We start from the raw sequence: 20,787 nt of genomic DNA on the forward strand, positions 1-20,787 counted from the left end.
CTGCTTCCTTGTGTATCTCCCAGCAGCTGGCTTTAGAGGGACAACAGGAAGAATAATCTGGGCATGGAAAAACAAGGAGATAACACTCTATTTGTCTCTGTTGCACAAGGCCATGCATTTCTTCTGCAGGTTCTTGTCCAAGAATATGGTGTCATTATCAGAAGTTATATGTGGTGGTGTTTGGGTTTGGGTGGGCTTTTTTTGTAGTTATTAGGATTCCAAATAGAATCTGTCTCTGCTGGTATGAATGGGTTATTGACAGCAGCAATCGCTCTGAGACAGAATGTGTATGTGTAGATACAGAAATGCTAATAATTACTGAAATACTATAGTGTTAAAAAATGATCAGTACTGTTTCTCCCCTGGTACCCGTAGACTGCTCTGGTACCATTTGGTAGAGGTCTCTAGTTCTTGTTGCTACTTATGTAAGTTTATCTAAACCAAACCAGAGACATTGTTACAATCTGCTTATTGCAAATACAAATGATAGAAGTACAATTACTTTAGTATAGAGAAAGCAGTATGGTGAAGGAGAGAAAATGTGGTGAGCAAAATGAAATCCTTTTTGTATCTTTGGCATGAAGCAGTGAAGTCAGCAAAAAAGACAGGACTTGGACTCTTTGACCTGGACTTTTAGTAAAGAGCAGAGTTTTCCCACTATTCAAGGGAAAAAACTGATGAAACACAGAAGTTGGGTTGGGAGAGAATGAAATTACCATGTACTGAAAAAGTTGGTGAAGAGGTATGCAGATCATGTTTAAGAAGGAATGCAAATTTTATTTTATTGCAAACCCTGTCTTGCTTCCTTTTTGTTTCTACCTACAAAAGTTCAGTTCTTCATATCATGGCACAGAAAGAGATGTTTGTTGTACTGACTACTCAAAGCATGATTTGATCAACTCATAAGTGTGTTAAAAATATTTTGAACCATAGGTAAAAGAATGGGGTTTTCATTAAGCAAGCATGTTGTGCTGATGATTAACTTCTACCTCTTCAAGTACTTGACAGAAGATCAGATCTTGTTTTTAAAGGCTGATTTAAATCAATCATTATTCTGTCCAGCAAAATTCCAAGACCACCTTTGAAAGCTCTTTTGAGAATTATTCTTCCTCACCCGAGGTTATATTTGTCAGATCAGGAAATTCCAGCTTCTTCTCTTAAATTTACTAGGGAATCCCTGGAGCCTAAAATTCAGAAAACAGGTTTTTGCTGGACTGTGAATAATCACGGTCCTCTCTTTCTTCCCTAACTTCTTCACATGCTTTCTAAATTAGAACTGTAGCCATGCTGAGTGCCTGCAGATAAGCTAAAAAAGAACTGCATGGACTGTCATGAGCTTGGAAATCTGTCCTCTTGTTAGTCAAACTCCATGCTCATACACATTCTGACTGAATGTTAATTTTCCTTGTATTTGTTTTCTTTACATAGCATACTGTAGAGCATTGAAATGCATGCAGACACCCAATGGTATTTTCAACAGATTAGAAGTTTGACTCCTATTTAATTACAGTGTGCCTACTTTTAAACTTCTCAGTACTTCTGGAAATTGTTTTAGATGACTGATGTTTATAGGATGAGAGTCAGAAGCCTAGCCTCCAAGTAGATACATTTTATTTTAAAAGCTTGAATGATACATGAAGTAATTTCCTAAAGGAACCTAAGGATATTATGTAGAATTGCAGGAAAAATAGTAACATTAATATTTATGTTAACGATTTTTCACAAAAGCAACTGATGTAGATTGATTTATGAGAGCTAGTAAGAGCCTTCCATTGAGAAATTGAAAGAGAGTACATAAGTAATTGGATAGTAGAGATTTGTATCTGGGCTATCTGTTAAGAGCAATCTTCTCTATTCAGTTAAAAAGAATAATAAATGGCAAGTGGAGATGTAATGGTTATCTTGGCAAGGAGTGACTGTATTTCCACTGTATGAGCTAATGCTGAGGTTTTTTCATTACTCAAACTGTGTAAAAACTTTACATCTAACAAAATACTGAAAGTGATTTTTATGAAGTATTCATTTAAAAATACCGTGTCTAAGAAATTCCAGAAGTCTGTGAAATTGCAGCTTCCTAGTTCAGCTGAATTTATTGAAGCATTGCTTATATGGCAGCTTGCCTCTTACAGTACAAAAGATGTGTACAGTGTGGGAGATTACCGTTAAATCAATTGTTTGTGCTTAGGTGCTGTTTTTCTATGAAAGTGCCTCTGCTCAGTATTTGAGACAGCATTGCAGTTTTTTGTGTCATTAGCAATTGTTTTTAAACTGTCTCCTTACGAGCGCCTCATTCAGGAACTAGTTTGGACTAAAAAAAGTCAAAATGGCTAATGTAAAGGCTCTCAGAGAAGGACAAAATATATTTTTTTTATTTTATTTTGGCACACATGACAAAAGTCAGGTAATTAAAGTATTAATTGCATACAAAGTTTGCTTCTAGCCTTATCCAAGGCAAGGCTGCCTTTGACTTTGGTGTAGATATTTCCATGGCTTGTTTTGTGAAGTTTTGTATCCTTTGCAGGATTGGGCAATTAACTGATTTACATTATTCTAATTTGAAGTTCAAGTAGCCAGTAGATCAGGGTATTAGAATAAATAGAAATTTTCCTAATTGCTCAGGCATTTGCATTTCATAGTCCAACAGCAACCAGCTAAGATTCATTGTTAGTCCAAAAAACCCTCAGCCTACCAAAATCAGCCTCCTAACTTTCACCACATGAAAACTTTACAAAGCAGGTAAGCATTTCTCCAATTTTGCTTGCTTAGTCCTGTCTGTCTGGTTTTAATAGCTAAATCATAAGGAGGAGGAGGAGGTGGAGTCATATATGTTGCAGCAGTGCCTGCGATCTCCATCAAGAATCAGGGTTTCATTGTCTTTTAGGAACTCTTGTTTCATAACCAATTCACATCAATCTGAATTCAGACTGCAAATGGTTCCACCCTTTTTCTTGTATTGGCATTTTTACTGGTAGTGGACTGGTTAGGAAGCTTAACTGGTTTAAAAAATTAAAAATTCAATTTCTCCTCCTAGTTTTTTTATTTGAACTGACTTACTATGGAGTCATATAAGTGCCAGAGAAGAGGTATGAACATGTAGCATGGAGGAAAAGCAGAACTGTGACAGCCAGGTTAGGTCAACTTACATTGTTATGGAATTGTAGTATTTGGTGTGGCATTAGGATGGGGCAAAAATTATTTTTCTCTACTCAAGTTACACAATGATGAAGTTTTAAGCTCCAAGAAACAAAGGCGAGGCAGGAGTGAGTGCACATGTATTTATGCATGTGCGTATGGTTTGGAAGTGCGGCAATAGCAAAGATTTAAAAATTGTATGCAAAAAGCACAGTCAACTGTAAGATCAGAGTAACTCTCATACAACTAGTCCATTTGGTTTGCTCCACCACATGCCTATCCTCATGGTGAATTTTTTTCCATTATATTCAACCTAAACTTGTTTCAACTTAGGTCTTTTTTCTCTCATCCTTCCACCATGTCAACCCTTGCAAAGAGTTGACAATCATCTTGACAGTCATCTCAAAAACTTCCTTGTAGGTAGGCACAGGCTGCTGCTGCTGCATTGCTCTGAAGCTGCCTCTTCTCCAGGCTGAACACCCCTCAGTCCCTCAGTCTCTTCACTTCAGCTTGGTGCTTGGGTGCTTCCGCTTTCCCCTGGACTTGCACCAGTTAGATTTGTTGATGTTTTTCTTGCCACAGAAGATCAGAACTGGGTGCAGTAATTGAGATGCTGTCTAATGAGTGCACAATAGAGGAGTGCACTCTTTTCTTGACCTATTGGCCACACTCCTGCTGATAGGGTAGGCTGTTGGCCTTCTCTGCTGTCAGGGCACTGGTTCACTGAGACCTCACTGCCCCAGAGCTGCTCCCCAGCTGGTCAGTCCCAGCCTCTATTGCTGTAAGGGACATTTGCTTCCTGGATGCAGGACTTTGCATTTGTTGATACTGAGTCTCTGAAGGTTCCTGTTGGGCTGTTCCTGTAGCCTAAGTCCGTCTGAATGATGTTCATGTCTTGACTGTATTGATTGTTCCTACCCAGCATGGTGTCATATGCAAGTCTGATGCTTTTTCCAAATCATTAATACAGATGTTAACCAGGACAGGTCCCTCCAATAGTCCACTTCTTACTGGCTTCCAGGTAGAATACAATCTGTTGACCACTAGTCTGAAGAAAGTCAAGCCTGATTTGCAGGCTGCTGTTGCAAAACTAGGACAGATGAATTGGGACTGTGTTTTTAATCAAAAGTGAAGACTAGCTATGATTTCTTTCTTACAACTCAAGATGGAACTCAAACTTGTTAGTCTCTTGACTAGGTTAGCTTTCCATGGTTAGTGAAGTTTAATTTTGACCATATATTATTTGCCAGAAATAGGATTCATGTAAGTCTAAGAAATGTCAACTTGAAGAAATGCTTCTAAAAAACTTTGCAACTATAATTCAACACAAGCAAAAAAAAAAAAAAAAAAAAAGTTAGGCAAAACTCTAGTGATTCATTATAAAAATGTTCAATAACTAAATGGTTATTAAATAAGAATAGACTAAAGGGACTTCAAGGATATTTTTGCTTATGAGTTGCAATGCTCACAATATTCTCTGTAGTAAGACAGTTTTAAGAATACTTTCTAGTAAGGTTCAGTTTGAAGTATGTGCACAAGACCAAAGTATTTTTCTTATTTTTCTTGTTTCTTTTCATCCTGGGAAACATTCTCTTCACTTTCATTTTGTATGTTAACTCTTAGGATTTGTGCATTATGTGTTCCTCCCTGTTGCCAAAGAATAATACTGCTATTTTAGTGGCTATCTTGAAAAATATCACCTGTTTTGGTTGGTTGGTTGTCTTTTTAATCCTTAATGTAGAGCTCAGCAGATTCTACATGGTCAGAGTCCTTTTTCAAAATTTATTTTAATACAAGGTACTGTGTCTGACACAGTTTCTGTCTTTTGGAATTCCAATTTGAAGTTATAACAGCCTTGGGAAAGGAAGAAGTGGCAGATTTAATTCATCCATCTGCATATGCTAGAAGATGAGTGAATTTAGATTAGAAACTCCAATAGGAAGATGGTTGCATCTGGAATATCATATTTACTGTCACTGAGAATCTGTTCTTTGTAATTTTTGTCAAATCTGTTTTTGAAAGCAGTTATGAGTTATCAAAAAAATGCAGTGGCAGTGAGGTCCAGCTATGATTGTGTATTGTGCAGAACTTTGTTTTGAGCCTGCTCTTCTGTACTCTCTGCATGTGTTTCTTGTATCATGAGAAACAGAGTAAGGGCTGCCTGTTCCTTTCATGTGTTTGGTATTTCCATTCTGTGAGCAACTACCACGATGAATGACATCAACCTGTTCAGTTGTGTTATTTTCTACACCCTGATGGCCATTGCCCACTCTGTATGTTGGTCTGTTGTTTTACTTTCAACATCATGTTGTGCTGCAGTACAAGGGCTACCAAAACTGAATGCAATATTTAAGGGTAATCACACAGCAGTTTTATATAAATTGTATGGTGGTGTTTTCTGGTGTGTTTTATTTTCCTCATAACTTGTAAGCAAGCTGTTTGGCATTTTGGCTTCTGCTAAATGTTCACCTGATTCAAAGAGAGAGATCCACGAGATTCATGAGAGTTGAATGACTTCTTTAGTGGTGTTGGCAAAAATAATTGATGTCTCTTAGTCCAGTACAGTGCTACAAAATCTCCTCACAGATTTTTGTAAAAAAACCTAACTTCTTTTTAAATTTTGAGTTTTAGGTGTTAGCTTAAGCAATTGAATTTGAAAATGTGCAGAATATGTATACATGTGCATTTTGGTGTTCTCATCTTCTTTCCCCTTCTCACATTTGCTTTCACCTTGGAAGACAGGACTCATAAAACATGGCTGTTATCTACTCATAAGCGTGTTTTCATTATTGTTTTGATGTTTGTATGCTTATTTGAAGAAATGGTAATATACTCTGTGCTATTGGCAACCACAAATAAGGACGAGGTTTTGATATATACTATATTCTCTGAAGTAATTATTTAAGCTTGTTTAGCGTGATTTTTTAAAATCAGTGATGCAAACTCCTAATAAAACTGAAGGGAGTCATTTTCATGTTTGGGAAAGGTAGGCAGCTCTATTCAAGTCTGGTAAGCAGAGCATTAGCTCATCTGGAAACTCCAGGTTCTCTTTTACAGTGTTTCAGAGAATTCCTCATCAATCTTTGCAAATTACTGCCTTGGAAGTGTTTCCCCTGCTCTAAACAACTTTGTGCCAACCATACTTGGTGAAGAGGGCTGTGTGACAAGCAACTGGGAGTAGAGGAAAGGGTTATAAGGGTTTGGGGAAAGGGAACCAAAAAGGATAGCTGACCTGAAAGGGGTTTAGTCAGTTTGATGTGAGAAGCAGAAGCTGATTTTTTTTTTTTTTTTTTTTTTTTTTTCTTCTAGTAGAAGGCCATGCTTCAATAAACTGTTTATGTGCTGTATTCCTGCTAGAAAATTCCTGCTAGGAACTGCTAGAAAATTTGCTGCCTCCATTACAGGTTTTGGGGTGGTTTTTTTCAGGCAGTTTCTGGGAGTGGGTGTATGGGAAGGAAACAGCAAAATTAGGTGTTTCCTGTTGGATAATTGTTACATATTTCCCATTCCTCAAACCTTGCTGCCACTGGGAATAAATTTGATCTAAAACTTGAAGTCAATTAATATTGTGAATAAAGAAATGTAAAAACAGTAGAGATGCTGAAGGAACTCTGCATTGATTTTGTTTAATAGAACACTGTTTTATGAGTATCTCAGAGTATACAAAGAAGGGCAGTTTAATAAAAGCATTACAAACTAGAGTTCTTCATATTAAAATTATTAGTGGAAGGGATTAAATGTAGGCCAGAACATATATCTGAAGTCTTCTTATAATTACAATTTTACATTGCTGTAATCTTACAGTACCCTGACTCTTCATTATCTTGCACTTTTAAGTTCAACATTAGATCTGTATGAAGCAAACATTTGCTACAGCCCTTACTCACTAGTTCAGTTTTGTGCAGTTTTACTAATATGTGTCAGCCCCTGACTTCCATTATTCTGCTCTCAAGAATGGTTTTTCTAGAGTCTCTCATCTGTGAAAACAGCTGAGATTGAGGGATCTTTTTGAACCATTTGCACCAAGGGTTGGCAGACTTTATGATCTCTTACTAATATTAAAATACAAATATATTGCCCTTTTTCTCTTAAGTGTTGTGCTGCTTGCAGTTTTATAAAATTGGTGCTGTTTGTTCATTTTCCATGTAAAAAATTCTTAAAACATTTTTAAAGATTTCTCCTGTGGCATCTGGAAACAGTTGACCAGAGACCAGAGATTGGCCAAGTGATTGTGTGCCATTTGAGCTCTGATCTAGCTCAGTCTTTTTGCAACAGAAGCTGCATTGTACTACAAAACACAGAATGTTTAACGAAGTATGCATTGAAGATTGTTACAAGTGGTTGGATGAGAAGCTGGAGTTGAGACATGAAGAACTCAGTACTGAGAATAACAGAGTGGCGTGCTCTCTCCTGTTGGGTGCAGTGTTTAGGTCCATGACCGAATTACAGAGACATTGGGCACTTAACTCAAGTTCCCTCTTCCCCGCTTCTGGCATGATTGGTATACTTGGCTGAAGTGCTTCACAATGCTGAAGTCGAATGTTTGTGAGGTTATCTGAGATGTTCAGATGGATAGTACTTTTTGAAAGTGCTTATCACAGATTTCGGTTTCCTGCTATGGAAATTGGTACGCTCCTGCTGACTTCAGTGAGAGCAGAGTTAGGCAAGGAGAGTCTTTAAATATCCTCTCTGTAAATCCACAGGTTTCTTACAATGCAAGGGTTTGTTTGCAGGAGAAGTGGAGTTCACAGAACAAAACTTTCAAAATCATTTTCTGTAGCTGATGAGGTGAATAGTGGGCTGATTTGGACTAGTGTGTGTATGAAATTACAGAAAAGAGGAGGGGGGAAAGTTAGAGATCGGGAAGATCTTTTAATGCTTATGTTAAATATGATCATTTTCTGTCATTTTGACTGTGTTTCTTCTTTGAATTACATTTCTCTTTCTCATATTTAATTATCACAATACAAAAATATCCTAAATTTAATCCTAACAATATGCCATAAATCTGCTTTTGATACTTTGTGCCTGACATCCAAGCTGACAAATCATCAAAATTAACAGAATAAATGTTTCAATCCTCTATCATAAGTGCATCTGTTTTGATTAATTTCTAATAAAGTATTCCAGTCTATAGACATTTTCTAGTCTTTGTAGTTTGTTGTATCATACTTCTATCAGACAGTAAGCTTTTGGGTGCAGATGTTGCTCCTATTTGCATGTGGAAATTACAGCAGAGTTTGTGCCATTTTTGAATTTCACGAACCAATGCTTGACTGGATTTGTTGTGGTGTGTTTGGTTTTGGTTTGGCTTTTTTTTTTTCCTTTTCTTACCTGGAGTATTCCTAAGAGTACATCTTCCTGCTGTAGAAGAATATCTGCTAGTAAATATATAAAATGAAGAGCGGAATGCTACAAGATAGGTAAAGGAAAAGATTTCGAAGTCAATTTTGCGCACAGAGATTGTAGGGTCAGGAACACTTAAAATTACTGGAGAAATAGCATGGTGTTTATGGGATTAAATTAAAACTAATAGCTGAATTTCCTAACAGTGCTGTCAATTGATGACAACATTTTCCCTCTACCAACAGTGTACGGTCACGTATATATAAGTAAGCTACAGCAACACTGCACATAATAGCCTTTTCATAATGTCACTGCATTTGAGCTTTCCGGGGGAAGGCGCAAAGGTCGTATCATTGGTTTACGGCTGTGGAATTATCCCTGGGCTAGGGTATGGTTATCAGACATTCCTCACATTCCAGATGTCTAATATTATAGTGCTTACATGCCAGTGCAGGACCAACTGCTGTGTCAAAGAAAAACACTGGGGAAAACATTCATGGTATTACCCATTTCCACTTCTCTGTGGCCCCCCTCCCCCCTAACCTGTCAAAATGTCATCTTTGCATTGAACTTGGCAATGTTAAACAGATAAATTAATTACAAATAGTGATTTGGTTGGAGGTTTTGCCCTACAGAAACAAATGGCTGGTATGCTGAGCTGGAAAATATTGGTTCTCCTTTTCACTTTTAGTACCTTCAATGAGGAAATGATGTGGCAAAGTGTATAGCTGTGTTCAGCGTGGGGTTTTTTCTTCACAGATGGCAATTGTTAAGTGGAAAGCCAAAACAGTTTATCATAATCAAAAGGAAAAGGAAACAAAAAACCAAGCCAGCAGGCAGTTTGACCTGGTCCTGCAATCAGTGGGTGTGGGTCCCTTCCTTCCCAAATGCATTCTTCCCCTTCTGGGTCTCAGATATTCAGTTCATGTGCCTTTTCACAGGAGCACCTGTGAGGGGACAGAGTGAGCTGACATTGAGCTAATGCCACTGCTTTGTAGCTGGGAGGAGGCATTTATGCTCGGCTTCCTTGCTGGTAGCACATTTTTATGGCAGTCATTAACATGCACACAGCATCTCATGGCGAGCTGGGAGGCAGCACACTCCCTCTGCACTCACCTCCCCCTTATCTCCTGCCTGCTGGACTGAAAGCTTAAGTTGTGTGTTCTCTGCTTCCTTCCTTTTGAGTGTGTGCTTGTGAGAAGGACATCAATTGCCCATTTTGTGTGGGATTTTTTCTGTGGAGGAAGCAGGCAAGATCTTTGGATGAACTGAAGATTTTCATCCTTAGCTTTTCTGTATTGCATAAAGCCTGGGGAGTCTGGGGATGTGTACAACTTTTGAGCATGGAGAGCAAGTCTTTTGAAATAAAGAAATAAAAAAAGTATTAATTTTTGTTAATATATTGCAAGCACTTTATTTCTGATGTTTTTACATTGCACTTGCAAAACTGCCAAATGAAGTAGGAAGATGTTTTTTGGAAAACTGTGTGTGTTTTACCTTATAAAATTTGTTCTCATTTCATTTCTCCCCCCTGCTACAATTACCAGTTGGTTTCCTGATTTTTAGTTTGGTTCACTACTTCTGCAGATCTTACTGGCCCCTCTAAGGCAAAAAAATCACATCCCAAACAGAATCATGGAGTGGCCTGGGTTGGAAGATTATCCAGTTCCAACTCCCTTGCAATGGATAGTGACATCTTTCACTGGACCAGGTTGCCCAGATCTCCAGTCAGCCTGGCCTTGGACACTTGCAGGCATGAGGCATCCACTATTTCCCTAAGCAACATGTTCCAATGCCTCACTACCCTCACAGTAAAGAATTTTTTCCCTAATATCTGATCAAAACCTACTTTCTTTCACTTTGAGTATATGACCTTTATTTGTCTAAAGGGATAGCATTCATTCTGTACGGGTTTTGTTGTTCAGCTATTTTTGCTATCGGGTTTTACTTTTGAATACCTGTGTTGCTGTTAAAATAAGTGGACACAAAACCTTTGCAGTTATAAGTATATTTTTGTTTCAAAGAACTTGTTGCTTTCTATGCACAATACAACTTTTCTAGTAAAAATTCATGGCTGTATTGGCTGAAACTGGTTATGTTTGTAATAGATATTGAAAACTAAGAACTTTTGTCAAGATTCGTGGGTGTTCCTATGTTGTAAAGTTTAGTAAGTTATGTATAAATAACAGGCCATTGAAGACTTTTTGTTGCAGTGTGGTTGCAGTAAGGTTTGTTGGTTTGTTTTCATCCTTGCCCTGGCAGTTTAATGTTTAACTAAATCAAGAAGAAAACATTTGGAGGAATGGAGTACAGTTTGCTACTGTAGTTAGTGCTTGTCTCCAAACCCCATAATTGGTGAGGGGCCAATTTGTTATTTCTAAGCAGGACTTGCTGAATATGTTGAACAGTTTGTGCTGTGCTACAGTGTAAGGATCTCTGACTTGGTCTGTAGTGAGGCAGCAATCAGATCTGATGATGAGCTGATATTGCCACTTTGCATGGCAGTAGTAGTGCAGCTGGCTCTCTGGAAAGCTGACTGGAAACTGAGACACTGTTCAGCACACTGCCCTTTTCAGCAAAGCATTTCAAAAACACCTTGAATACCTTGCCTAAATTACAAAGAAACCACTTTTTCAGTACTCTAAAAAGGTTTTTAAAAATCCCAAATCCTGTGAGGACAGAAAAATATTAGATTTTAGTTTCTACTTCATCCTTGTGTGCTTTGTGAACACAATATTATGTTTACCTGGGTTGCTGGCTAGCTAGACAGGTGTCTTTTAATGTAAGGTATATTTTTCAAAGTTATATATATTTTTCACACAAAGTTGTGTGAAACATCATTGAATGTGGTTTAGTTCTATCTACATGAACCCACAGCTCACGTGTAAATGGGAGTTACAGTAAATCACTGTCAGTACAAGTTCAGTACTGGAAACCAAGTTTTTGAGCTTGTTAAATAGTTGTGAGATCCTGTTTTCCCAGTATCACATACCCAAATAATGTCCCTCCATTCTGTGTTGCTGTGAGGTAGAGAAATGATGTATGCCTTTTAGTATAATTCTCCATCTGCCTGTTAGTACATTTTTCTTTACCAAGTAAACTCTGTAAAACCAAGAAATATATTTCTGTAAGGCCTGCTTGTAAGTATTCAAGGGCTTAAAGAATCACAGGATAGAAATTGCAAGCTATTAAAAGTGGTACTGTACCTATATGGTTTTTTTAGAAGAGTCAGTGCTTATTTCAGGGTTCTATTCTTATACAAATTTGAGAGATTTACCTGTCTTTGTATTACCAGGAACAAAATTATCTGAAATCTGGAAAACAAGTGAAAATTCATTAAATGTATCCAGGAAATACTTGCTGCTGGAGTTAATAAATCTTTGTCTCCAGAAAGTGTATAACTGTGCTGTGAGTTCAGTCTCTGCAATAACTTTTTGAGTGGTGCAAAAAGGTGAAGGGCTGTTGACTGCTACATATCCATGCTAGCCAGGAGTGTGGCTGTGAGCATTTGACTATAAACCTGTGCTGTTGTGTGCATGTGTGCATAGTAGAAAGCAAACACATTAGTGGTGCACATGCTAGTGGCTACAGGCATACATTCAGTGCTATTAAGAAGTTTAATTTAATGTTATTGAGAACATTTCATCGTTAAGGAATGGGTTACATTTAGTTTGAGCTGTTAGTAATTCTGTTTTGGCATAGAAAAAGTAACATGCATGTTTGCTGTCTTTTGAACATAGGCATTTGTTGACATTTGGTTGCACACATCTTGTGAACAAGGTAAACATGCATGACCTTACCATATTTGTTTATTTTACACCACTGTTTCAAGCTGGGATTGCGACCATGCTGCTCCTTGTTTGATCTGTTCTACTCTGGTATTGATGTCCACTTAGTTACTCTTTCAAAATAATACCTGTAATAAAGTGGCAGTATATCTTAATAATACCCTTATTAAAAGAGAATGTACCTAAACAATTCAAAGTTTGTACATAATGTCTTGGCCTGATATCTGAATGGGAGGCACTACTGTGTTGAGAACATGGTGTTTAGCAGCAGAAATCCTGTCGACGGACTCATGAATGAACTTTTTCAAGAGAGAGATTTTGTGTGGAATTTGCTAGTTCATAATTTTAGAATTGAGTGGACAAACAATATGGCAAAAGGGTGTTTTGTGGGCCAATTCTGCCCCATTTGACAGGTAAACAGCCCAGTTACCACTTTATAAAGTTAGGAAAGAGACAGCAATATAATTAATACAAAGTAAATGCATTTTGTTAGAGCGTCAGCCAGTATGATTTGTGGAAGAGAAAATTGTGTTCCCTAAGCAATATAATTTTCATGCTGTTAGTGACCTTGGCCATAGGGAGCAGCAATGCCTCTCTTTAACTCTGACCTACAACGTGGAATAACAGCTGTCTCTCTTTTGCCATTCTGTGTGCACTCTGCTGCCTGCTATAGAATTCATCCCCCTTAAATTTAGGTACCCTTGCACACACTAAGGATTCTTGCATTCAGAATCCTGTACTTGCTAGGGAAGGAGGGGAACCTTCAGGTTTGAATTGGGTCAGCTGAATGTGCCTCTCTAGGGAACCTAAAGGAGTAATTCAGGTTAGGTAACTGACTTTTTGAAGTTAATGAGATTAATTGCACCCCTGAGTTTTATATAAGAAATTCATCTTGAGTGCCTGAAGTGAGTAAAATCCATGTTTGTAAGCATATCTAATATGGGATTAGAATCCATGTTTATACACCCTTCAAAGTAATAATGCCTATAGCCTTTGAAAGTTGGGTAAGAATTGATTTTGAGATCCAACTTGAGCACCAAATTCAGGTTTGGTGAAGAATTTAGAACGTTTTTCTTCTTCTGTTTGTACTTTCTTTTCATCGATGACTTGATTAAAATTTTTACATTTGCTTGTCTCAAGCTATGGATCAAAATAAGAATTAAATACTTTCACTCATCCTTTTCCAAAATAAAAAATTAGTTGATGATGATTTTATGTTACTATTCTGTGTAATTGTGCTAACTGAAAGTGCTTGAAGTAAACTTGTTGTAAACTGTTGTATTGGTGGGTATTAGTGTGGGTAAACCATCTGTACACCCTTCTGTAATGGTGTATGGATTCCAGATAAATGCACATGCAGTTCTCCCATCACTGGATTTCTTCTCTTACATTTTAATAGATGCTCATTCCTGCACATCTGAATAGCAACTTACATTTTGTCTTCTCATTTCCTAGAGTTTGGAGAAGAGGTATATTTTTCAGAACAACTTCTGTCAAGAAAAAATGCTAGCAAGTACTGCATTGTAAGAGAAAAGAATTAATGTGTAGTATACATCATTATATATGAGAAATGAATGGATGTGAAATTTAATCTGTACAACATTTCATGTAAGTGTCACACAAGATCTTGCTACACAGCAAAGGACATGAGTTCATTTTGGGTATTTGGAGAAAGTTCTATTGAAAGCATTTTGAAGTTGCTATAGAAATTGACCATTAGCCCTAGTTATAATTGAATTCCAAACTACAAATCTTGACTGCAGGTCAAGTACCACACAGCAAAGGAAGTATTGTTGGAAGTAATTTTAAAAGACATTAAGATGAATCTGTTCATAATTCTCAGGTATTTGTGTACCTCTTGCAAACCTGTGTTTTCTTCCTTTCTAACTGAGGAAAAGTAATTTCAGGTTTGTGTGGGGTGGGGTTATTTTTCTTGTCTCTGTCTCTCCCCTTCACCCCTGCCGTTTTCTGAGATCTGCCTACCATGACCTTTCTTCCCCACACCCTCCACCACATATATTATAAATCACAGTAAATCATTGATGCAATTGATGCAAATTAATCTATATAAGCAAATCATGTCGATAGCTGTGCTCACACAGTCCTTTGAAGTGTGGATAAAATCAGAAGTATGCTAATGAGATCAGTGATGCTGGTGTCAGCTGAGGTTAGAAGAGGTTGAAGACCAAAGTCCAGAGTTTTCTGTTGATAAAGTAGAGTACTAATCATAATATGGATAACTTATGTTTCAATATTACAGTTTATTTAATCCTGAATGGATTTTGGAGAAAGAAGGAGTCAGAGAAGGGATGCAGCAGAATGCAGCGTTTCTCTTGCATAGAACAGTGTGTTCAAAGTAGTGTGTGTATATATATACATATGTGTGCGTACCCATTTTTAAGAACATGCCTCTTGATACTCCCAGATCACAGAAATGTGAAATATCATGGGCTGTCTGTATCTTGACAGAAAGATAGTTTTACTAGTATATGTAATAAATTCCTCTTTTTTTATGGACCCTGATCTTGGAAAGAAGCCTGTCTTCTATATATTTCTGTGATCTGGGGACCTCAAATTATGGTTTACATCAAATAAGAAAGTTGTCCAAATGAAGCAGTATTTCTGCACTGACAATCCATCAGTCTGTAGTTACACTTCCATTTGCCATATCTTCAGCCTCACGTTTTTAGAGCATGGTGCTGGTAGCAGCAAGGTTGTGGGTTCTGTCCCCATGTGGGCCAATCACTTAAGAGTTGGATCAATAATCCTTGTTGGGTCCCTTCCAACTCAGAATATGCTGTGGTTCTGTGATTCATTATTAACATTAGATCCATATACAGAGTTATTCTTACAGGAATGGCTGTAGATGCAAGAACAACTGTTAATGATAGCACATATATCATTGCAGAACCTGCATTTAAGAGCTAGCTAACTCTGTATTTTGAAAACTTTAAATAAAAATTTGGATTTAATGTGATAATACAGCTTTTCAATTTGTAAATTTTATTTGTCTCCTAGGTCTCCCCGAGCACCTGTGAAGTGATTGACATAATCATGCATTGTTTACATAATGGAATTGCAGAATGCTTCCTGGTTTTCCTTAAAATAGCCACTTCTCCTTACGCACACCCGCCTCTTGTTCAGTAAGGTTAAAAAAAAAAGGTGCCCCTAGGTGTGAATACTTGAGCTTAATGATATGCATTAAAAAACATCCAAGCCTTTCTTTAACTAATTGAACTTCATTGGATACTAAATATGGACTTTGAAGTCATCCTTTTTAGAGTATTGGCATTCTTTTAGGAACATGTAAATGTATGGCTGCAATCTGAAACAGTTTTATGAACTACCTCAGAATATCAGTGCCCAAGAGATGCAGCACTTAATCCTTTATTATGGTGCAATAAACCTCATTTTTCTTGGTTCACAGTTAATGAATGTAATGGCAGTCCATCTGTCATAGGTTACTATGTTGCAGATAATGATCTTCACACAGACAAGATTCCTTCAGTCCTTGTTCCTAGATATTACTTCCTATCCAATTACATCTCGTAACTCTCTGCTTTCAACTTTTGTCTTGCAAATTTTCTCTTGCTTCATATTGTGTTAATTTTATCCATTTGTCATATGTATTTTGCAAGTAAATAGTGGTTATGTTGAGACAGTTCTGAGGGCCATAAGCAGTCAGGTAGCACATTGTGCTGATTGCTGTTCAATTGTAAAATGACACATCAGGCTCAATAATTGTGTGCTATTAAAAGACTCTGGAACAAAAAAGGGAGTCATGGGAATGTTACCCTCTTAAGTAATTGCGATCTTATTATGTACAAACCTTCTCAGGTTTTAAAAATCTACTCTGGAACAGTTCTGACATAGTTCAGATCTTAAGGATGTGATGTCCAAGCACGATCCAGCAGAGCAGGATTCATAAAACAATTTGTCCTGTACTGCCTGTCTTTTTGGACCTCTGTCTCCCTCTTCTTGTCATTTTGTTTAAGGTCCAGTGTGGGTCATTCAAGTACTTTTCCACAGTTTTTTAGTGTCTCTTTAGTTTACGGAGTGTCTGGGATGAGAGAATGGCTGTTATTCATTCCTATGGTATCTGGTTTCAGATGGGTGAGAACACCTGGACAGAACATTTGCATGATCACAGTCAACTGCAGTCTAACCTAGAGAATGTGCTATTAATAGTAAGAAGCGAGTATTTGATTAAAAATAAAATTGGTGTAGAGAGCAGGTGAAAAGTCAGGGTAGAACTGGGCTTACATCCCTCCTGTAGAGGTGATCTAAAAATCACATGTCATGACTGTTCCTAGCTCTGGTGTGTAACTTTGGTGAAAGTATTGAATGTTTGTTAAAAACCATCTGGCTGTGTTTATATGAGTTTATGTTCTGATTCCTCTGTTGCTATATGGCATTTCAAATATTTTTTTCTACTTGAACTACATTAATTGAGTTTTGAGTTAATATTATAATGTTAAGGCTAAGGATGACACTGAACTTTAATTTTTATTCAGTTTGTTTCATGAACATCTACATTTGCAATCAAATTTGAGACAGGACTTTCTTCACAGGTAGGTGTGCCCTTGTAGTTGGCCTGTCTTGTTCCCATGACTAACCAGACTCACCAAAGCTTTTAGATGACTGATGCTTCCTCTGAGCAGTAGTGGCCTGGGAACTCTTTGACATGGATGCCCTGTGTTCACTCTGCTGCATGCTGCCCACCTGAAACTGTGCTTGTGTTTATCCTGGATTTAAAAGGCTTCTCCTGCTTCCCTAAGAGCCATCCCTTTCTCTCTAGCAATTACTATTTCCAACAAAACAGTGGTCTTTGAAGTGGTGCTGGTAATTATAAGTAGGCAGCATTTGGGCAGGTGTGTTTGGTATGGCAGTGCTGGGGAGCTGCAGCCTGCAGGCCAGCTGTTGGCCTGCTGAGCTGCACAGTTGGATTCTGGCCATGGCAGCACTGCTTCTGCTGCCCAGAGAGGAGGAGCAGGGTGGCAGGTCAGAGCTGGGGTTTCTGGAAAGTCCTTGGAGCAGCCTGACTCAGCCTGATCTGTGCCAGTGTCTGGATTTAAAAATGCAGGTTAGCAGTGTGAGAGGATAGGCTTGGCTTGCTGCAGACCTCCTCTGTCCCTGGAAATCACTGGCGAGTTGGCAGCCTACTTGTGCTACTCATAATCTGTATTTTTGAATCCTAGTGATCCAAATGTAATTCCACATTGGTAATTTCACCTATATTTCATAATAGTTTTTGGTGTGTTTAGTGGTTTAACATAGCAGTTTATAAGTGGCAATAAGTTAGCAAATTTGTCTTATACTTGCAAATTTGTTCAGAACCTCAAATAAAGTGTTAGTAACCTTCATAGGATTATGATGTAAACTTTGGAGAAATATGAGGAAGTGGATTCATGCTTGCAATTTAAAAAATATAAATTGAAAAAGAATCAATATTCAAAACGTTTTGAATCCTAAGAGCTTTTTTCTCTGTGATTTCTGCAACCCTAGCTTGGAGGAATACTGTCCTACTCAAAGAATTGGTAGATCATATCCGTTGATGATGGTAATAATAAAAAAGATAATAGTGGGGCAATGATTTCTAAGTCAAATTTGTGCTTAAATTTCTGGTTTTTCAGCTGCATAAAGAATGCACTATTTTTGTAAAGTACTTTCTGTCTGGTGTTTCATACGCAAAATCCAATTCAGTTTGTAAAAGGTAAAATGTACTATTCTCTTTCTTTCCTCACAAAAATGTCAATAAACCTGTTTTTTTTGGTCAGGAACTAATAAAGAAAAAATCCTGAAACACAGAAAAGCATGTATTAATTAGGTTTTTATTTGTATAGAATTTTAATGGTGAGATGAAAAAACAGTCTTAGGTGATAAAACTTAATCAGCAGTGAGCAAAGTGCTGCTTGTGTGTCCCACACACTACTCTTCATCATCTCACTCTGAGGATTTTTTTTTGAACTCTAGCTATCTACTTACTCTTATTGTCACTATGGCAACAATAAAATCTTAAATCTCTTGTTCTTCCTATTAAATATATCAGTGTGTTAGAGACTGTGTTTATCTGTGGATATATCAACAGGAAACTCAATACTAATTTCTTTTTTAAGAAAAGGGCAGAAAGATGATCATGTAAAGCTTTGCTCAGCCTCAGTTGGAAAAGAGCCCATGTATTATTTTTATTAATCTAGTTCTTGTAACAAATAGGTGCTCTACTATTAAAGTGAAAAACTTTAATAGTCTGTCCTCCTAGAAAAGCACCGTGTGAACATCTAAGGCCCATTACATGTTACTTGTAAAATGTCTACTCTGTGCACACTGCTGCTTGTTTTATTCAAGCGTGTGGATTGATAAGTGCTGCTAGCTGCACCTTGGGTAGTTGTATTCTCTTTTCTGACTTTCCTGTTTGGTCATTAGAAACAGTGATCTTGAAATCTTGTGCTCTCTTCACCAACTCAAGGTTGAAGGGTCCAGTTTTCCTGGTGATAAATAGGAATATAGACGATTTCTTTTTTTTAAAGCAGTTGGTTGTTGTTTAATTTTAAGCTGTCAAATGTGAAGGATGTTGCAGTGGATTTCTCACTTGAGTTCCTGTACTGAAGAATGTTTGCAATAATATGTTCTACTTTAAGAGGAAAAAACCAACTTGCTCTCCTTTCTTCCTGCTCTGTTTCTTTAGCATCTGTCATAATATGAATTAACACAAATAACAAACATGTGTGGAACAGAGAAAAGCTATATCATTGAATTGTTTCCTTGTTGTAGGTTAACAAAGCCCTTGTCATTTGCGGATTGTGTTGGGGATGAATTGCCATGGGGATGGGAAGCTGCGTATGATCCTCAGATTGGTGTATACTATATTGATCACATAAACCGTAAGTATTCTTTGGTTTGCCATATTGATTATAAAAGACTCATCTTGATTAGACTCAGAATTCTTTATTAGAATCAAAATGCTGGGGAAGATTTGCCCTTTGGTATAAAATTATTGGCTTTAAAATGCTTACAAGAAAATCTGCTGGTACAAAATGGCTGCATCTGTTTCTATGTATATTTTAATTGCATGGTAATTATGTCTAAACCACGTAAAACTAGCAAAATGTGAAGTACAGTGCTATTTAGACCTACTGAAATGAATATATTCCTGAAAGCATTTCTATTTTCTCTTTATACATTTATTACTCCATATTGATATGTTTTTCTATTTTCTCAGAAATAGCCTTGAACAGCACAATAGCAAAGATTCTATTTGAGATCAACACCTGAATCTAGGTACCTGCATCTGTGCTAGCAGTGCTATATACTTACCTAAAAATTAGAAGGTATCTACAGCATTTCAGATGCTTAAAGTTAGCAGAGGCTACTGCACAAGGTCTGTAAATATGGCATGGACAGTAAGAGACTAGTGGCCTTCTGAATGGCATCTCAAATGTATGGGCAAGTGAATCCACCCTGCCTTGTCTAAGCCACTTTTGCAGTCAACAGCTCTCTAGTCAGTACAGCAAGTGTAACGTAAAATGTGAGGCAGCTGACTGGTTGGGTGTCTGCTTTGCAGATGAGGTGATTTAACCTCCTTTGGTTGGATTGGACTAGAACTCTGATAACTAGAGTGGGACATTAGATATCAGCCGTGCTTGTTGAGCACTTGCAGATAGACACCTAATATTGAACTGAATCCCACCCAATAACCTCATTTGTGCACTTACAGCCTTGCTTTGCAATGAGAGTCCTCTGATCTTAGTGTTAGACATTCATGAACTTTTAAAAATACAAGCATCCTTGACTGAATTCAAAAGTTGAAGAAAGTAAAGGGTTTTCTTCTGACTCTAAATGCTGTTATCAGCTTAAACTTGTCTCTAAGAGCTGCTTTGGCCACAATTCTAGAACATAAACCTGTAAAATTTTGGGAGGCCAGTTGCATTTCTGGGTGTTTTGAGAGTGCTTTCATATCAGTGCTCTGATAATTGTGCTCTTTTTACTTCATGTGTGTCCAAAATATTTAATCAGTTCTAAAAACCTCTTGTAGCTTTGTTGCTGGATATTTTTTTTAGAAAGAATTTATATCCTTTCTTTACTCTTAAATGTTATTCCTATGCATTGAAGGTGAATTCTGGAATATTAGGAGCTTTTCATGGGTTGAAATTTTGCTTCACATACATGTAAGATGTTGAGGCTTTGATAACATTGTCATGGGAGTCTCTTGAAAATCGTAAATATACTGCAAACACTAATGCTTGCATTTAATTGAGAAGAGCTGTGTATATCCATCTGTACACATCTTCTGTGGCTGGGACAAATGTGATTAGCTGGGTTTCTCTATGTTATGTTAATGCATTATGATGGATGACAAAATAGCGTGCCTTGGACTTTGGTGTACTTAAAGATAGTTTCCATCCCTTGTTTGTTCAGTAGTGTACTTGATTCCTCTTATATTAATATATGTATTCCTTTGTAAAAATTTCAGTGAAACTTATTTTGTAAAGTGGCATATTTCAGTTTTGTACATTGTATTTTG

General features: G+C 37.3%; 1 protein-coding gene across 2 annotated transcripts in view; it reads left to right on the top strand.

Moving 5' to 3' along the window:
- The window catches only part of WWC2 (WW and C2 domain containing 2), a 95,513-nt gene that overhangs the window by 16,728 nt on the left and 57,998 nt on the right, over window positions 1–20,787 (top strand). Inside the window, exon 2 of one of the 2 annotated variants that reach the window (XM_042014925.1) lies at window positions 19,038–19,147. In XM_042014925.1, the coding sequence (XP_041870859.1) occupies window positions 19,038–19,147 (110 nt within the window). Of the gene's footprint in view, window positions 1–19,037; window positions 19,148–20,787 lie in introns of those variants that run through there. The other variant, XM_042014926.1, reaches the window with a different exon arrangement.

The sequence above is a fragment of the Corvus kubaryi genome, unplaced genomic scaffold (assembly GCF_017639235.1).
Source record: "Corvus kubaryi isolate FWS band 111438036 unplaced genomic scaffold, C.kubaryi_AGA036_p1.0 split3-131, whole genome shotgun sequence".
NCBI lineage: Eukaryota > Metazoa > Chordata > Aves > Passeriformes > Corvidae > Corvus > Corvus kubaryi.